Genomic DNA, 19,550 nt, shown 5'->3' with positions numbered 1-19,550 from the left:
TTTGCATTTTATTGCCTTTGCTGTCGTCATGTTATTGCTAAGATAATTGAAAAACAAATCTTGAAGCTACTGCTACTTTATGCCTTTATTCTGAAGGTGAGATCAAACTCCCTTTATTATTGTTACCGTATTATTGCTATTCTGAAGCACAATACAAAACGTTTGTGAATTTATTGAAATTCCTATCGTATCCAAATACGCACAAAAAACATACAAAAGAACGTGCAAAAGACGAATTAAAATGATAAACGTCGCTAGCCAATGCTGCTGATAAAACTACACTGACCACAATACATTTAGACTGCGACGTTCACGACTGCGCATGTCTGCAGTGGTTGTTGTCAGCGGTGGTTATGGAGACATGGGGCTTCGAGCTGTCAACATTGCGGTGATGTTTGTGGTAAGATACCTTTAAGGTAAACGCAGGAAAACGCTGTTTACACCAGAAATATAGAAAAATGTTGTGGGACGCAAAGAAACATAGTCACCAGGAAATGTATCAGATTTCAAAACCCCTAGACATTAGACTACCTTAGTTAGCTACGGTATGTGGGCTGATAGTTAACGGTTAGCTTGTACCCATAAAGGGTTGTACTACGAGGTGAGATTAATAAGGCAGCGAACTACGTAGCGCTCAAAGTAAGAACATGGCGTTCTACCTATCTTTCTAAATCACCGTGGTAACTTATGCTGAAAACACAACCTCGTTAGGTCACTCACACACACTCTCTCTCTTTCTCTCTCTCTCTATTTCGCTCACACACACACACACACACACACACACGCAACATGTTTAACTGCGATATAGATTATTATTATTATTATTATTATTATTGTTGTTGTTGTTGTTGTTGTTGTTGCTATTTTAGGAGAAGTTTTATATGTCGTGCCTTACTATTATGAATCAATCCCAGCTGTAAAGTTAACAGCAGTACAAACTTCGCGTCACACTGTTGCATTTATTCATTTGGTGATGCAGAAAATGTGCCGGTGTATTTATGCCCGATTCTAGTTTGCTGCTAACCACTCTGCCAACAAAATAAAGCATGTTTCAGAGCTTTATTGTGCAGCCGTCATGTAAGAAATAAACTCGGCATTAAATAATAAGTGTGAATTTAAAAAAACAATATTTTGCAGAAACTACTGCCTGACCTCATCTGTCAATCCAGCTGACACCATGTTATAACTAACATCCAACCTGTGGGGCAAATACACTGACAACATTCAACACAACCCCTTTGATTTTCAGTTTCAAACTCAGGATCCTAGCAGTTAACACAGGAATGTTTCGTAAATCGTCACAATCTCAACAGCCCATATAGGAAGGAAGACACTAATTTATTAACAAAGGTGCCTTTCTGGGAATTATAAAATGGAAGTACCCAGGTACGAATTTCAATTGCCTATTAAGATCATCAATTAACATTAACAGGTGTTAAACAGCTGACACGATGCATGCATATAATACGTATGTGTTTTGATCGAGGTGATCGGTGATGTCAAGGGAAAAGTGTTCCCTTGTGATTTAAGTCACAAAAACAAATATATATGAGCCCAATCAATGGGCTTTTTTTATTTTAAATGTATTCAAATATTTTTTTTAATTTGTATTGTTTTCTGAAAGTTGTGGTTGCAGCATCTGTAAAACGGACAGTGGAAAGTGTAAACAAGCTCCACCAGCTAACATGAAAACCAGTTAACCCCTACCCAACTTAAACTTATTCCAGGCAGCATGAAGTGGTTTTCTGCGCCACTCACAAAGTATGTCCATGCTGCTTGCAGGATACTTTGGAGAGCTTGGAACCTATCCCAGTTGCACGGGCAAAAGGCAGGGTAGGCACACCCAGGTGTAGGACATATATGTATAAATAATAACACTTCATTTTTTTTGTTTGTTTTATCAGTGTCCAGCAGAGGGATGCCAAGGAAGATAGGATTCACTGTGGTCAGCTCTTCCAGTCATGATGACAACTTTAGTGCTAAGGAGCTCATGGTGCATGCACCTACAGTCAACGGCTGGAGATCCAGCAGGTACCATAAAAAATACCATAAAGGTTAAACTTTTTTCTGGCAAGTTTTTTAATCAGAATAAAGGCATAAGACAAGTTTACTTCATCAGTAAGATGGAAAATTTCAACACTGGTCGTTATCAGAATGTAGTCAAGAGGAAATTTCCTGTAAAACTGAAGGCCAGCATCTAGTACTCAAAGGCTGTACCCCTTGTCATTTTTCTTGTGACTTCTAAGTTTTTTTACTTTTCAACTTAAAGAAACGTGTGTTGATCGCTTTTACTGCAGGCTGTGCTCCTACCCTCAGCACATCACGCTCCAGCTGGTTGAAAGAAGTAGGGTAAGGAAGCTGCAGCTATTGGCTCATCAATACATGATCCCAACCAAGGTTGAGTTCTATATTGGTGACACTCTTCCTGAAACGAGCTCTCCAGGGTTCCCCAGGCAGCTTCGCAGACTTGGGTGAGACTGCAGACTTGGCCAGGCTTAATTTCCACACCCTGTTGTTGGACGTTAGGTTGATATGAATCATTTCATTTGGGATCGATTTTGTTTATTAACCTAACATACCAGAAACAGGATAGATGCAGGCTTGCTCTGTGGTTCGGTCTTATTCTGCAGACTAGCTGTTCACTCCTGTTGAATATATAGAATTACCACACTGAGACGTGCACTATCTAGATAGCATATAATCACCAAACTAAAATTTAGTAATCATTTCTACTCCTGTAAATGTCATTTACATCAATATCTTAGAAGGAATTTTGACCCAGACTAACAAAACTTTACTTTCACATAGGTATGTGTCTTTGTCGGACAATGAGAAGACAGGCTTCAAAGCTCGGGAACTGAAGTCAGTCCATGTAGATGCCGTTGGAACATATCTGAGAATAACCTTCCACAGAAACTATGGCAACCGTTACAATCACCATAATCAGGTACTCTGTTACATGGTAACAATGCACTGTGGCCACTGAGTTATTTAAGGGTAGTCTGGTCTGAGAAGGTTAAGGCTTGCATTTTTTATGAATTCTGCTTATTTATGCAGAGAATTAATTTGCTGTAATCACGTTGTCAGTTATATTCTATACTTCACAAGCTTTATGTGCATTTACATTAGTGGAGAAGCGCCCGATTGAATCCTTTTGTTTTCTTCTTATGCTATCCCCGAAGAAGCCTGTTTTCTAAAAAATCTATAGAATTTACATTATTATAATGATTTTATTTACCTTGAACTCCTACAGCTCTCTTTCATTATTTATTGAACTTTGAACTGCTTGTGTCATTAAAAACAGGAAATATGGGGTGTTATATGTCGGGTTAATTTTTCTTATGAGTGAAGACGAATAAAGGTTGTGAAAATTTATTATTAATCGTTCAAAGGTTCAAGTAATTTTACATGGCGCCATGGATGTGTCATTCAGCCATTGGACAAAGAAAAGGGTACCACTCCCACACACCAGAAATTATGGGCATGTTTTCCTCTAGGTTTGGGTCAGCCTTAATTCGACACCGTAAAGTTTCTGTGCCTTGCTGTGTCATCGCAGGACACATCCTATCAGAACCCCCACACATTCCTAACGGAGGGCGGGTCTTGTCTGTACTTGGGTCTGTTGGTGTCTGTGTACCAGGCTAAATTCAATACCATAGATAATCTGTCAGAGAGCATTTTCTTTAACTGTAATTAGATGGGTCCTCTATTTGCTTCACACTTACCTATCATTCATTATATTTATTTATTGATTTTTGTTTTGAATGATTTCCTTTACTTTTTGATTTACTTACTTTAGTTCGCTCACCATCGTCATCTTCTTTTAATGATTTCAGGTTGGTTTGGTTGCCATTAATGTTCTGGGAGATGCTTTGGATGGCAATGCTTTTAACACAATAGTAAGTGAGCACTCTCCTCACATATCACCCTTCACTTATGTTTATCCCCTCAGCAGTAGGTGGCGATGTTGTGCTGTGATTCAGTCACATTCAGTCACAGTCACTCAGAGAAGGATTCATTTCTTATCATGCGTCTGCTTACGCTGAACCAACCACAGCTATGAACATGTCTGTCAAACAGAACTTGTCAAGTATTCCTCACATGTTGTCTGCGTTTATTTATCATTCACAGAACATCATTAAACAATAAACTGGGTTTCAAAGCTTCAGTTTTCCCCTCTTTTTATTGTTTTAATCTGTGCAGACTTACTTATATTTACTTATTAATTTAATAAACAGCAACTCAATATAATTGGATTGGAGTTGTTGAGTCACTTTATCTTCAAATGAAGTATTTTGTGTTGTTACTGTGCTATGTGATTATATGTGGTGGATGCACCCGTGTTTACCTAAGTGGTGTGTGTGTGTGTGTGTGTGTGTGTGTGTTTGTGCGTAGGTTTGTATATATGTGTCAGGCATCTAGTAATGAGACACAAAGGGAGGGCAGTATGCAACAGTATGTATCAAACAGGAGGCCTTTAGTTAGTCAGTGTAATCAGATAGTCCTGCAGATAGACAGCTCCTGGAGGAGTGAGAGCACCTTAAAACACACACACGCACACACACAAACACAGACATGGAAAAACATGGACACACTGTCGCACAGATTCCAGTGAACAAGCTTTGCATTGTTGGTCTACTAATCCGACTCTGAGCACTTCCATCACAGCAGTGATCTTGCCCAGAGGGTCGGCTAGATCTTGTTCTCCTATATCTGCCTTATGGGTGGAAGTTATGGAAGGGACACTGTGGTGTGAATACAGAGAAAAGGCTTAACTTTTGGCTGCTTTAAATTGTTAGCAATCCAAATTGTGAAAAGGAAAAAAAAATCACAGCAGCTCGTCAACTACAATGATCAGTTTAATAACAACTTCTTTAACTTTAACCTTTGAAACTCACCGTTGCCATTTTTCTGTTAGTTTTTTTTAGAATGTGCATTTTAAAAGACATTTACCACATATTACTAATAATATTAACAATGACTATGCTTTATGCAGTGGTCCCACTGCGCTATACAAGTGTACCAATGAGCGAACATTTACAATACCAAACCATATTTGTCTTTATGTCTTTTTTTGTTTCTTTTTTTTACCTGTGCTTTTGGTTGTGCAAAGTGTCATAAAAATATCAAAATTAATTTGGTTTAACTTGTTTTTTCCCAGTAGAAAATAAATATTAGTAACTGATGTATGTTAGATGTAAATAAAAACTGAATGCAATGGTTGGCAAATCTCATAAAACCATGTTTTATTCACAAAGGTGTATATATAAAAGATTTAACTTTTTTTTTAAAAAATTTTTAAACCCTACATCTTCAGTTTGATGGCTGCATCTCAAAGTTGGAACGGGAGAAACAAAAGGATTCTTTTAAGTGATACTTACAAGTTAAAGCTGTAAAAACATTTTGCAGCTAATTATGTTAATTGGTCATTAACATGATTGGGTAAAAAAAGAACATCAGAGAGCCACATTTTCACAAATCTGTAGAAAACTGTGTTTAGAAATTGTGGAATAACGTTCTTCATGTTAAATTATGAAGACTTAATATCATCATAAATTTTCAAGAATGCTGCTTAGAAGGGACGCGGCTTAAAAGCCGATGTGATGCTGTCGTGGAAATTGTTGCATGGGCTTAAATACACTTCCAGAAATCCTTGTCTGTGGACACAGCTCGTGGAGAAATCCACAAGTGCAGGTTAAAGCTTTGTTATGCAAAGAAGGAGCCATACATGAACATGATCTAGAAACGCTGCCATCGTCTCAGGTTATAGAGCAGCGTATGCTCTGATCAAGATGGCATCTTTTTCTGTGAAGGCCTTGCATATTTCAGCAAGACAATGATACAGAGACATACTGTTACAAGAGCATGTCTCTGCACTAAAAGAGTCTGGACCGGCCTACAATCCAAACAAAACATTTGGTGCCCCACGAAACTAAAAAATATGACCAAAAATAATCTCTATTCTCAACATAAATCATGCAAAGACTATGAAAAATGACATATAAAAACACAAACGTGTGTCTTTTTCTCTTGCAGTATTTTTTCTTATTGAGAGCATAAGAGCAACATGGTATGACTGTTCTTACACATTACTGTGAAGGAACAATATTCTGTGAAAAAGTCTGTCTTCTTTACTATTAAGTTTAATTCTGCTGATAATGAGCAAGAATGCCATCAGTGGCAATGTTTTGTGTAATGCCTTGCTTAGTATTCAAGGTAAAAGCAGTGTTTGCTCTTAGTCTCCATATGGCCGTAGCCTTGAGGGTGATGATAACGTTTGCATGTGTTTGTGTATTTGAGTGACACAAACACATGCAAACGTTAAGATAATGGTATTATCTTAATACCATTGTAAGATCCAGGTGGTTGCTGGTGCAGTACTTTTGTTTGATCAACACATTTTAAAGATGCAGAGGGATCATTAGTTTTAGGATAAGCCAGTGGGATTAAAAGTCATGTCTTCCTCAACACAGTACGCACGTGTGTGTAATTTGTCCATCTGTTCACCCCCAGCCAAGCAGAGAGCAGCTGATCGAACACTACCTCAACAGTACCCAGCTGGAGGCTGCCTTGGAGTCGACCTTCATGGGGTGAGGCTAAGTCATTGAACCCTGGTTTCTTTTTCTTGTGACAATAACATTGTGTAACAAAGCCATTTAGTCTGGAAGACAACCAATCAGGAACTGAAGGTCACGTGCATTGGTAGATGATGCAGGTGGTGGCCAGTACAGGGAAAAAACACTTTTTGAAATATATGTTTTTTTAATATGTACCCCCAATGGATGTTTCACCTAGAGGTGAAGCATCCCTTGGGGGCTGGTGAAGAATTACACAATTAAGAGATAACACACTGAAATGATCTCGGCTTCAACAAGACAGGTGTGTCAAGCCATATAATTAATTTCTCCAATGTTTGTTATCCGTCTGTCCTGTTTTCAACTCAGCAAATGTGAATCCATTTCCCCCTTGGACGATCTGGCCTTTGATATGTACCAGGACCCCGAAGTTGCCCACATCATTCGTCTCCTGGACCAAAAGAAACAAGAGATGGTCCGGCAAGAGAAATATGAGGAAGCCAAGAATTTAAAGCAGGCTATTGCTGACCTTCAAAAGGTACTGTAGCTGCTAGGAATTAGATCATGGTACTAATAAATAGGTACTGTACAGTGAGCTATGGCATTCAGATAGTAGTGTAAATTTGGGCAATAAGTCTTTGTTGTAGCACACACATAGTATATGAAGAGACAGATGTAAAGATGGACAAGCAAATATATGCTAAATGCCCCGCCTTACTTCATGCATCTATTTCCAACAACAGGCTTTCCCAGAAAATTCCAACAACTGTATTGCTGGAATTTAGTTTAATTGTGGACTCACTTGCACCACTTTTTTCACAGATATCTAGATTTATTTCACTACTGTTTGTAACAGGAGTTGTTAAACATTGTTCAGATTCCTGTTGCAGACCTCCTTTGTCTAAAACGTTACCATGCAGACCATGAATTCTTAATAAGCTCGACAGCTGCAGCGAGGGAGAACTTGGATATTTTCTCTCCCATCTCCAACTGCAAGCCATTCTGTAACTGGATAACATACACACCCACTCACACACCTTGTTAGCATAACATAAAAGCGGTGGTTGCCAAGGTAGTCATCCTGTAAATCCCTTGTCATCACACCCTCAGGATGTCATAGAATGGTTTATGATGTCACATGATATCTGACAAACGCAGGGACATACAAGACGAAGACAAGAGAAGGTTTTGGCTTGCTGTATTTCTTTCACGTTGGACAGTCAAATTATACACTACTCAAAAAAATTAAAGAAATGCTGAGAAAACACATCAGATCTCTATGGGAAAACTCATGTGAGATGTCTAAACTGACATGGAGAAGGTAACGAGCTGGGGATGAATGGAGGCCACATTTTTTGATGGGAATGAAAATTATCAACCTACAGATGACTGAATTCAAAGACACCCCTAAAATCAAAGTGAAAAAACATGTGGCGGGCTAGTCCAAATTTCATTGCAGCAGCTCAAAATAGTACTAAATAGGTTGTGTGGTCCCCAACTGCTTGCATGTAAACCTGACAACATCAGGGCATCCTCCTAATGAGACAGCACTTGCTGTCCTTGGAGAACCAGGGCATCACTGAGCTTCTGGACAGCCTTCAGTGCAACTTGGTGGCAGCAGAGGGACCAAAATATAATGTTCCAGAGGTGTTCTATTGAATTTAGGTCAGACAAGTCAATGCTATCAATTCTTTCATGACACTAGGCATTGTTGTACTGCCATCTGTCAACAGACATCTTGGTACTTAATGGCAGTCAGGGTGCCGTTGTCTAGCCTGTAGAAGGCTGTGCGTCCCTTCATGAATATGCCTCCACAGATGGTCACTGATCTACTACCAGACCACTCATGTTGAACAATGTTACAGGCAGCATATTGTTCTCTAAGGCTTCTCTCATCATGTCTGTTTTTGATTGTTTGCTCAGAGACATTCACACCAGTGGCCTGCTGGAGGTTATTTGTATAGCTCTGGTAGTGCTCATCCTGTTCCTTCTTGCACAAAGGAGCAGATATCAGTCATGCTGATGGGTGAAGGACCTTCTTCAGTCCTCCCCAGCTCTTTCTCCTGTAATCTCCAGACTGCTTCTGAGACCGTGCTGATAGACACAGCAAACAAATGCCATATGTTGCTGTGCCATCCTAGAGGAGTTGGACTACCTGTGCAACATAGGGTCATCAAAAATCCAAGTATAGGGTCCATGCTCATGCTACCACGAGTGGCACTGACCCTAGCCAAATGCAAATGTAGTTAAAAAAATAGTCAGAAAAAATGAGGAGGAAAAACATGTCGGTGGCTTTCATCTGTAAAACAATTCCTTTTCTGTGGGTTGTCTCATTGTTATCCCTCCACTGCACCTGTTGTTCATTTCAATAAGCCCAAAGCTGCTGCAACTGTTTAACAACCTCTTCTGCTACTTAACTGACCAGATCAACATATCAGATTTTAAGAGGCTTGATGCTGTACTTGCTGATTAAAAAGTGTTTCTTTGACTTTCTCTTTTCTTTTGGATATTTAGCATTGAGTTTTATTAACTGAGAAATCAGAAAGAATAAAAAAAGTTTAAAGTAGATTCAGGTTGTACCATTTGTTTTGTCAAAATTAATAATGTATTATTGTAGGGTCTTGAGTTGCCTTGAGGCAACTGTTGGGATTAGGAATGCACACATATATTTATATATCTTAGTTGAATTGAATCGAAACAGTTCAGAGGTCATGAGACTGTTTCAGTTGGCAACAAATTAGCTAATAAATTTGGCTCACTAGAATTTTCTCGTTCACATGTTATGTCTGAGTTTCTGAAGTTGATGTCAATTTTACATCCTGTAAAACCTGTCAGGTGACACTAATAGTTTTGTTTTATCAGTTCCATATTCCACGTTCACTGTTACATGTTCTCTCATATACACAAGAGAACAACACTGGTCATTTTTTAGTGATTTCATTGGGCATCATGTCTGCTGACTCTTCCCTGCTGTGTCCAGGCAGGTCCCTTATCTAATCAAAATGGGGTCATTCTGATAGTGAGACGGTCTACCACTGTGTGGTACATGTCAGAAAGGTCAGCTTTGTATAAACTGCCCGTCCTGAGCTGCACAAGTTTTTCAGGAGTTCTCGTATGAAAACCATCAAACCGAAGATGCAGATTTTCTGTTTACACTTAGATTTGTAAGTAGATGCAAGTTCAGAGTTCATGAAACTCTTTCAGTTGGCAACAAATTAGCTACTGAATTTAGTTCACTGGAATTTCCGCATTCACATGTTATGAGTTTCTGAAGTTGATGTCAATTTTACATCCTGTAAAACCTGTCAGGTGACACTCATAGTTTGTTCCAATAAAGAACATGTCAATTAAATAAACAAATAAATAAAGACCCATAGCCTCCTCAACACTAAATGCAAATTCTTTTTAATAATGGCTCATGATTTGAAGTGTAGTAAATCTCTCACCAATAGCGCAGCTTTACAAGATGGAAAATTATAATTTGAGCTATCTCTCCTGACAGCTCAAATTATAATTTAGGAGAAGAAGAAAAAAACAGCACGCAGCAAACAGTACATAGACTTGCAGTCACTAAAGGTACAAATTGACATAAATCTTATCTCGTAAATTGTTCTCATCTGTTCAAGCTTGTAGTGTAGAGTCACAGTGTAGCTGCAGGGCTGCTTTTACCTCCATGTTCTTTGCACTTCCAGGTCGGGGAGCGTTTGGCTAGATACGATGTGGAGAAGCGATGTGCGATTGAAAAGGAAGACTATGATCTGGCCAAAAAGAAGAAGGAGCTGATGGAGGAGTACAGGAAGAGTGTGTACCAGCAGCTGGAAGTACACAACCTGCTGGATATGACAATGGTATGTCAACAGCTACTGGTTTGGTAACAGCGAGGTGGGCTGTTATTGTTTTGTAAAAGATGGAGAAAATACGCGGGGGAAATCTTGCATTATTCATGGCTCTTTTTGATCTAAAATGATCTCTGTTATTCTATCTTTCCATGTCACCAGGTCACGAGGGCAGCAGAATCAACCCTGGCCCAGTACTCTCCTCCTGTTCTGTCTTCTCCAGGTCGTTCTTCAGTCTATACCAAGCCTCTTGTATCCACAGACACAATCAGCAAAGGGAAAAATCCAGACATTCATAAAAACCAACAATTAGCTGAAGAATCTATCACATCCAACCTGAGCAGCCAACCTGACACACCTTGTACGCCTGCTGCTGTACTCAAAATCGATGTAAGCATCTTCCTGTATCAAATGTGTTTAGATGTTATAGAAATAATGCATGAAACGTGTCCATCTCAAACATACTTTATAATCAAAACAACAGTTTTTCTAAATAAGCAGTGCTTATTTAGACATGACAATCTTCACTGATTATAAACACAAAGATTTTTTTATTGGTCCAGTTGTGCACATTGTTCTGAATTCCATGAACTCCTGTGTTATTATAAAACAATAATAATAGGAAAGCACCTTAAGAAAAAGTCTCCTGTGTAGTGTTGAAACCCAGGGCACACAAGGAGATTATGACCAGTGGGGTCTTTTGTGCTTTACTCACCACCTACTAAGACTACCCCTAGTGCAGGTTTAGGTTTCACTATTTAATTAAAAGCGTGCAACAGTTGGCTGACTGCAGCGGCTCCCAACCTGGCCTCAAGGCAGGGCTTTGAGCCTTGCACTAGGCAGCAGTGTGCCAGTTGGCCCAGGGGCACCGGAGACAGTACTCTGCTCGGCTGGCTGGAAGTTTGGCTTGAACAGAGAGGGTTCAATATTCATTGTCATCCTTATGTTGAATGATTGACCTTTTCACTAGATGAATGTTAGTGAGAGTTAGTGAAAGAGCAGAGGTAATCAATTTTTCAAAAGTATTTCTCAGGAGGGAAAATGCAGATCAGCTTTCTCTAAACTTTCCATCTCTAAACTTTCCATCTCTAAACTTTCCATCTCTAAACTTTCCATCTCTAAACTTTCCATCTCTAATTTTGGATGCTGAGACATTAAACAGTATAGCAAAATCAAACCGCCGTAGTAAGAAAATATAATATACATTATATTTTCTTCAGCATGTGGTGTCAATATTTTTTCAGTTTCTGCTTTCTTCTGCTGACAGGTTACCAGTGTGCCTTACGACGAAAGGCCGCTGCCAGCCCTTCAGAGGAAAGATCAGCCACTGGAGGCCACTCAGAGCCCTGCGGAGGAGCACTCCCCGATATCAGAAGTGCAAAGGACTCCACAGAGCACTGAAATGAGTGGAGAACCAGAACCCCTGACAGAGAAGGTGCTGAGAGAGGCTGGTCTTTCAATAGAGGTCTTTGGAGAAAGCCTGGTAAGAAAAGATAAACATATGTGAAACAAACAGCTAGCTAAGCCAACGATAGCTGTTAACTTTGCGCTGTGTTTATATTCCTACATGTCAGGATCTCAGTGGGCCTCTGGGAGTGACTACACTCATAAGCACAATTTCTCTTTGTGTAGCAAAGGCATTGACCTTTTTTTGGCACAAATCAGTTGCTTCTGTTTTCAACAATTTTGGCAAAAAATCATGGGTATTGTCCTTGGGTACATACCGAAATGAACAGAAGTAGTTTAAAAAAAGTAATTATTATTGTTATTGTGCTTTTTCCGGTTGTTGTTAAGCCAGTTCCAAGGTCATAGTGGGTGTATGAAGTCAGTTAAAGTCATAGTGTATTTCAAAAACTGAGAAGAAAAACAAACCTAGAGCGTTGTGTTATTTATGTCACTGGAGTACTTTACTTTCTTACTGTCAGTGCAAAAATAAAACCTGTCAGCTTTTAGTATTTAGTCAGTTTTGTAAGTAGCCCAGTCAGAGAGATTTCAATGTATATTTGAGAGAAAACCCAACTAACTGTTGGCTTATTTTTAACACTGGATAATGTAAGTACTCTTCGAGTTAAAAAAAATAAGTATAATAGGAAAAACAAATTTTGAACTCTTTTGAAAACACTTAAATAGCCTATTTTATACAGATGCTATTAGCACGCTAACTATAATTATAGTTCATCACTGTTCGAATGACCATGCAACAAATAGCTGCCATTTCCTTTTAAAAAGTTGTTTTAAATTAATAAGTGAATGCCTTTGGAGTATTTGCTGCATTTAAATCTCACAGCATATACCACACACTTTTATTTCCACATACTACAATGCCAATGTAACTAATATGTATATTCTCATCCTCTTGGTAAATCTGCTGCCATTCACTCCCAGGTGGCGGGGGTATATTCTAAAACCTGGTGTTACAGAGTGGACGCCCTGCTTTCTGTGTATAAGAAGCTTTTGGAGGTCTCTCCCACCACCCCCAAGGAAGAGCTGAGGAACATGATAAGAGCTGCTGTGTTCCTCGTCAAAAAAGCCCTCTTGGATAAAGTCACATCTGTGAGTCATTTCCTCAAAAGAAATTAATCTTAACATAAAAATAAGCCCAATTAACACATACTACATAGGTTTCAAGCAGTGCTAACATACGTGTTGTTAAAAATCAGCACCCGCTTATACAGCCACCCCCTGAACAATGTTCCCCCTGTACCACGTGCAGCCTCCCAGAGCTAGCTTCTTTAAACAAATAGTGTTGACAAGGATGGCTTTGTAATCCTTCTGCGTGGAATGGTAAAAATGGATGAAAAAGGCTTGGCTGCAATAATTCCTAGTCACTTTGATGCACAGAATACTCCATTAAGATGTTAACTGGTTAATATACTGCATAGAAATGGGCTTGTTTAATTCACGCTTAACAACCTTGGTTTCTATTAAATATTATTATATCCTGGTTCTGAATCTAACCTTGGGCAGTTGTTGCAGAAATCTTGTAAGAGCAGGTTTATTGATGTAGGGAGAACCTTTCGTTTAAGCTAAAAGATGATACTCCAGTGCCATGTAAGCAATGCCATGAATTTTGCTGTCATTTATAGTGGCTTTACTTCCAATCTTGTCCTGGGCTTTCAGTTTTGTGTGTATCTGTGGGTGTGTATGAGTCCTTCGGCCCAGCCAAACAGAGCAGTGATGCAAGAAAAACACTAGCCAAAATTTGAGGACCCCCCTCTGATTGACATTTTTTGAGAAAAGTGAAGAATAGAAACACTTTCATAAATTTAAATTCACAAGTTTAATATAGACATACCATCACAATCTAAATTATTTGAGAGATGCAGTAAGGCCAAGGAAATGTCTGTTTCAACAGAAAGGTAAGTGTTCTTTTTTTTTTTTCAATTAATTGCTAATAGTGATATTTAACTCATTCACTGCCATTGACGTCTATAGCCGTCAATTGCAGTGAATGAGTCAATAGGTTTAACTCATTCACTGCCAATGGCTGGCAGTGAATGAGTTAATAAAAGGAAAATGTGGCACTGTATCAGGGAAATGCCACAATTTTGTTGTACATGTACAATCACAGTAAAGGACTATTCTATTTTTTTCTATTTTAAACAGGCTTATAAATAAATGGTATAAGATTTATTGCCAAGAAGGATTGTTACAACAAAGACAATTAACCAAACACACATTTGCATACTTTATACACAATTGTGGAATTGAATAAAATGTAAATGCTAAATAGACGTTGGCGTCTATTTAATCTTCCACTACCTTTACTCTGCTTAATTTGGAATATTTTTTCTTTTACAGCCTTAATTTGCGGCTTTTCTTCTTCTTTATGAGGATTTTAGCATCAGTGTCTCTCTCAGACCTCTTTAACATATTTTTAAAAAACAAAAAGAGAAAAGATATCAAACATAGATGTTAATAACTGTGTCTGCTCATTAATTGGTGGGAGGCGGTAGGTCCATACAGAGATATATGAGTACATATGGTGCTACCATTGTAGTAAGATTTTAGAAAGAGCACCAAGTTTTAAGTTTCATTACAAAAGGATCTTGCTTTAGGTTCTCCATGCCTCGCTGAAGCTGCTGCGGCTAATGCTAAGCCAGCTGATCCCAGGTGTAGGGCTGGGCCGAGCTGAGGTGACCCACTGCTTGGAGCAGACCTTTCCTAATCTGCTTGCCAGGACCGGAGACTCCACTACTCGCGTTCGGGCCACAGTTTCTGCCTTCATACAGGTATTGTACAGTTAGACCCAACACTATTCATCCCTGCTCTCTCCCATCTTCTTTTTATTGTGTGTTTGCTAAGTGAAAGCCTTTATTTATGATATGTTAGAAAAACCAACTGACCTATGATTCATTCAAACAAAAAAAGTCACCTAACTCACAGGATGAACTGGTGAACTTGGAGAAAAAAGAATGCCAGCAGTAACAACCTTTGGCATGCATAGTTTTACACAGTTTTTACACCAGAGGAATGCCCTATTCTTGTCTGGTATGACATTGTAGCTGCTCAACAGTGAAGCTAGAAGTTACACAGAGATTTCTACAGATTCTCAGAATCTTTTGATGAGTCATCTCACATTATTCCCATGCTTGTGTTGTTGGTAGGTTACTGGTAAATTCCAAGTTTTGCTTTGATATCCAACCAAACAACAATGGTAGAGTGAGCCAGCACTAAAATATTCTGCAGTAGGATTAGCATGTGGGTGTGTTGAAACGTCACATCTTGAGTTAGGTCATGCTTTTTCCATTTATAATTACGGTACATAAAGAAAATATGGCAGTCTAATGTTATAGCTGGGATTTGTTAAAGCTAAACAGCTTTCCCTGTTGAGTACTAAATTTCCCACACAATGACACAATGGTAAAAATCTTTGCTTATTTCTCATTTAGGCAGCCACCATGAGTCTGCATTCAAAGTTATTTTCAAATTAGTATTAATAAATACTACACTATAATCAAAGACACCGAAGAGTTCCAACATGTGCAAAATTCAATCCAACTTTCCTCCCAGTGCTCCTCCAAAAAGTATTACTTTTGTGTGATGCCTCTGTATATCTGGATTGAGGCACCATTTTTAGCACAATATGCTGTTTCATCTCCCTAAAACTGGATTGGTTGTTCCAAAGTATAATATTTTCTGTTCTTTGTGCATAAACATCCAAGGTCCTTATTCCAGTGTAAAAATGAACAAATGATGTTTTCTTAGAATGTCACTTTAAAGTTGGGGCTAAATACTGGTAAATATATCAAAATGCTTCTTAAAATAATTATTAGTTATCCCCTTAAGTAGAAATACTATTAGGAGTGTGGAAGATGACTTCTATGAAACTTAAACTGAGGAGAAAAAAAGGAAGGGCAAAGTGGTAAAACATCATAGCAACACTTAGGTCTAGTTAGTCCAGTTAATTTTTTCTAAGCATTGAAAACTCCAGCCATGACTAATCTATCCAATATTTCTAAAGGCATTCATAAAAAGAAGACAATGGACAAAGCAGTTTCATGCATAATTAATGTAAGGTGTGGTGACTGATTGTGGACTTGAAGCATGCACTACGTAGCACGCAGGACAACATTCCTTCTTACAGGTTCTTTGTAGCTCCTGGCTTGGCTTTGAGATGCAAGCTGTGCATTTAGTTTTTGCTTTGTTTGTTTATGAACCCGGTTGATGTAGACATGGATGGAGAGACCTGAACTATTCATGTAGTGATGATTTGACATTAACGTATAAACTTGCATCACGCAATATTAGTGGTCAGGAAATGAGTAGAAACTACTAAGCTCCGTGTGTACACGTCAGCAGTGCTTAAACACTACAAAAAGAAAGAAGACATACTCTTAAAATGCTGAATGGCATTGAGTTAGTGAAACGCTTCGGCTCTTACATGCTGTAACTTTAAGTGTTAAAGTGATTATTGCAAGACTAAGAAATGGAAACAGTGATGCAGTGATAAATCAGGTGTGTCTGATGGCAGCACTGTTCAGGGAAAGTATTGCAGTGTTCTCACAGGTTTATTATTAAACTGATTAATTGCTAAATATACTTAGTGCACATGCACTGACATGTAAATCGACAACCGTTAAGATAGGTCTGTGTGCTCAAATGGAGGCTAAACGATCGCTTACAAGTTATATTTAAAAGAGATCTCCATGACATTAAATCACTCTTATAACTAGACCACATCTGAAGCGAGTAAATTCTCTGGTTAGCTCACGGTTAGCTTTTTCTAATTGTACTGTCATGAACATTTAAATTAGGCCTGTAAAGTCTGAATAATCTATCTCTTGTTTATTTATTTATTTATTGCTTTTTTGTTCATTTTTTCTGAGCAGTGCATGGTCTGAGCTTTTGGTAACTTTGCTGGGAATATTGTGGCATTGTATTAACACACCCGAATGCTCCAGATCAACAAACCACAAAAATATCTGGCTTTATCGAGGTGCTCACACTTTCTGATGATGATGTTAATCAATTAGTCATTAAATGCCTTTGATTAGCAGCACCGGACACTTAGCTTCTTGCTATGGAAGCAGCAAGAGTGTATTTTTCGCAAGAGTGCATAGAGTCTTGTAAATCACCCACTGAATGAAAGCAAGTATTACTGGTTGAAGAAAACTTGCTTTCTTTTAGGTGCTAGAAAGAGTTACTTGCAAATGCAAAGCAATCTTTGGCAAATTTGAATCTGTGCAAAGCAGTCAATTATAAATAAATTTAATTATGGGGAGTTTTGCATTTTAGATAGCTAGAAACAGAAGGCGAGTAAGGAAGTGTCTTGAGGTGTTGCAACAAACTGCACAACCTTCAGACAGGCCCCAGATGCTGAAGTCACCACTTGTGTGATTTCATTACCAAAGTGGAGTGGTATAGGTAGGTATAATTTGTGCTCTGTACTGGTGCAAGATAACAAACAAGATAACAAAACATAATGCAGCACAATAATCATTTGATGTCAGTTATTCTGTTTTAACTGTATTCAACTATGAAATTCTCTTTATTGCACAAGCACGCTTTCATTTGGACTTTTGGGTTGAAAGAAGAAAATGTTTCTTGGCTGCTGGATGGACAGATGACGTACACTGTATATTTGTGTATTTGGTTAGTCAAATTCGTTCCTGTGTGCTCATGGATGGGCGTGTGTTGAGTAAGAAAGGGTGGGTGCCCTTTCGCTCAGTAGCTCGCAGACTTAAGCTCGCAGCCCCTCTATCTGCTGGATTGTGTTCAGAGCTTGACTCAGGGACTGATTGAATGGTTCTTTGTGTGTCAAGGGCCAGTTGCACACTTCTTTTCTGCGTGTTTTCCTATATTTCCGACATACATTCCACTCACCTGATGTGGTTAAAACAATGACAGGGTTTTCTAAGACCCTTCTTCAGTTTTACTCCGATTGTCAGCTTGTATTTTCTGTCACGACTTGTGCCTATGCCAGAGGCCAATGTTGAATGACAAATTACCGTGTGCAGCATCACAAGCATACACTGTAATTTGTTTGAGGTACATAGCACTTGCATTACTTCTGTACTACAAGTCTACAAGACTTGCAGGTGCAAGTCTACAAATACATTGCGTGATTTACGCCCCCTTAAAATGTGCTGTCTATTTCTCTTGTCCCTCATGTAGGAAATTGCTGTTCTGAAGGATGTCAGGGCCCTGCAGATGATCCCTGGTGAGCTGGTGAAACCCTTCAAATCCAACTTTCCCTCTCGCCTGGCTGAGAGTCGGGCTGAGCTACTCGAGAAACTGCTCATTGAACTTGGTACAGAAAACTCTGGCTTCACCCTGGAAAATGTTATGACGGTAAACAACCTGAACCATAATAAATATGTTTGGTGTGATAATTATGTCACTTGTAAATATGAATGTACTAATGTGTTTTCTTTGGGTGTGCAATTAAATAAAGCCTACTAGGTCAAGTAGGACAAACTTTGTTTAAATGATTAAACATTTCGAAAGCTCAAATAAAAAGATACACATTCACAGATAAATAATTAAACAATTGACTGCTGTTTTTCTTTAAGGCAGTGTTTCAATTCATAGTTAATTCCTTTCTGGAAAGAGCAATTACAGCATGATATGTACTATATAAACTATATAAAATATGGAAATCTGTGTCATTCCACTTCAAAGTAGAAAAGGATAAGGAAAGATCCTATAAGCTGACTTTCTGTTAAATTTGGGTCAGTAGTTATGGTGCGACTTTACAGAAAAGCAGCAGTCCCTCCCAGGCCTTCTGTGGCCATTCATTTACGTAAACAGGCCCTCAGTAATGTCCAGTCAGCTGAGTCAATGTTGTCACTGCTGGCACCCTCTTTAACGTCTCCTGCACTCCTTTGGTTTCCAGCAGTGACCTAATATCTATGTGCAAACTATCCAACTGTTAAACTGAAGCAGGCCAACAAACTGTCTCGTACTCCTCTCCGAAACCTTTTTGAGAACCAGTACATGTAATGCTGCTGGCTTTAGTCATTTGTTCAGACATGCGTCACTTTCAAATTAATGTTACTCTCAATTTTATTAACTTATTCTGGCAACAGTAAAAGAAAAAGCCACAGTCTTGCAGTATTACAGTATGTGCTGTTCGGTAGATTGACAGTATGTCTAGGGACACATATGACATGAGGTCAGTTTTATTAATTTAGCTAAAGGATTTCTGTTGAGGAAAACTCCGAATATGAACAAGGTATTTAGTGATTTCGTTTTTCTGTGTGCACCTCGTGGTAAAGGCTCACAAACTGTGCAAAAACTGCAGAATTTGTGATGTATGCGTACCACCGCCGGTGCTGAAATGTGAAAATTTCTTAATGTTCAGATGTATGTCCACTGTGCAGTTTAACATAGTGTTTTATCATATTGGACCAGCTTTGAGGCTGAGATTAGAGATTACATCAAGACACTTATGGCAGGTGTCTCATTCCAAAAGTTTTTTTCTTCCCTCGTGTCATTATTATCATGTTTCTCCAAGACATCCTGGTCTTTTAAATTAGCTGAGCGAGTCAAAATACGAGAGAGAAAAGCATGCATTTGCAATCTGGTGCTTTTCCAACCAGTGTGTGAACTCAGATATGAAGTAAACCTCTTGGATTCATGGAAAGGATTTCATGAATCTGTTAAAAATGTGCGTAATTTTTAACCACTCCTACTT

The 19,550-nt window shown here is 38.7% G+C and overlaps 1 protein-coding gene across 3 annotated transcripts in view; it reads left to right on the top strand.

Annotated features, from left to right (window-relative positions):
- The first annotated feature begins 292 nt into the window (after positions 1-292).
- The window catches only part of cep104 (centrosomal protein 104), a 37,357-nt gene continuing 18,099 nt past the window's right edge, over positions 293-19,550 (top strand). Inside the window, exons 1-13 of one of the 3 annotated variants that reach the window (XM_005939025.3) lie at positions 293-400; positions 1,905-2,031; positions 2,298-2,471; positions 2,809-2,947; positions 3,837-3,899; positions 6,514-6,590; positions 6,945-7,113; positions 10,268-10,423; positions 10,574-10,801; positions 11,679-11,894; positions 12,797-12,964; positions 14,470-14,643; positions 18,029-18,205. In XM_005939025.3, coding sequence (XP_005939087.1) covers positions 1,919-2,031; positions 2,298-2,471; positions 2,809-2,947; positions 3,837-3,899; positions 6,514-6,590; positions 6,945-7,113; positions 10,268-10,423; positions 10,574-10,801; positions 11,679-11,894; positions 12,797-12,964; positions 14,470-14,643; positions 18,029-18,205 — 1,854 coding nt within the window. In that variant the 5' untranslated portion in view covers positions 293-400; positions 1,905-1,918. Of the gene's footprint in view, positions 417-1,904; positions 2,032-2,297; positions 2,472-2,808; positions 2,948-3,836; positions 3,900-6,513; positions 6,591-6,944; positions 7,114-10,267; positions 10,424-10,573; positions 10,802-11,678; positions 11,895-12,796; positions 12,965-14,469; positions 14,644-18,028; positions 18,206-19,550 lie in introns of all 3 variants that reach the window. The other 2 variants (XM_005939026.3, XM_042221038.1) reach the window with 2 other exon arrangements.

Source organism: Haplochromis burtoni, unplaced genomic scaffold, assembly GCF_018398535.1.
Source record: "Haplochromis burtoni strain Fernald_Lab_line unplaced genomic scaffold, NCSU_Asbu1 Contig_60, whole genome shotgun sequence".
Classification (NCBI taxonomy): Eukaryota; Metazoa; Chordata; class Actinopteri; order Cichliformes; family Cichlidae; genus Haplochromis; species Haplochromis burtoni.
The sequence above is the reverse complement of the archived record's forward strand: the minus strand, read 5'-3'. Positions and strand labels throughout refer to the sequence as shown.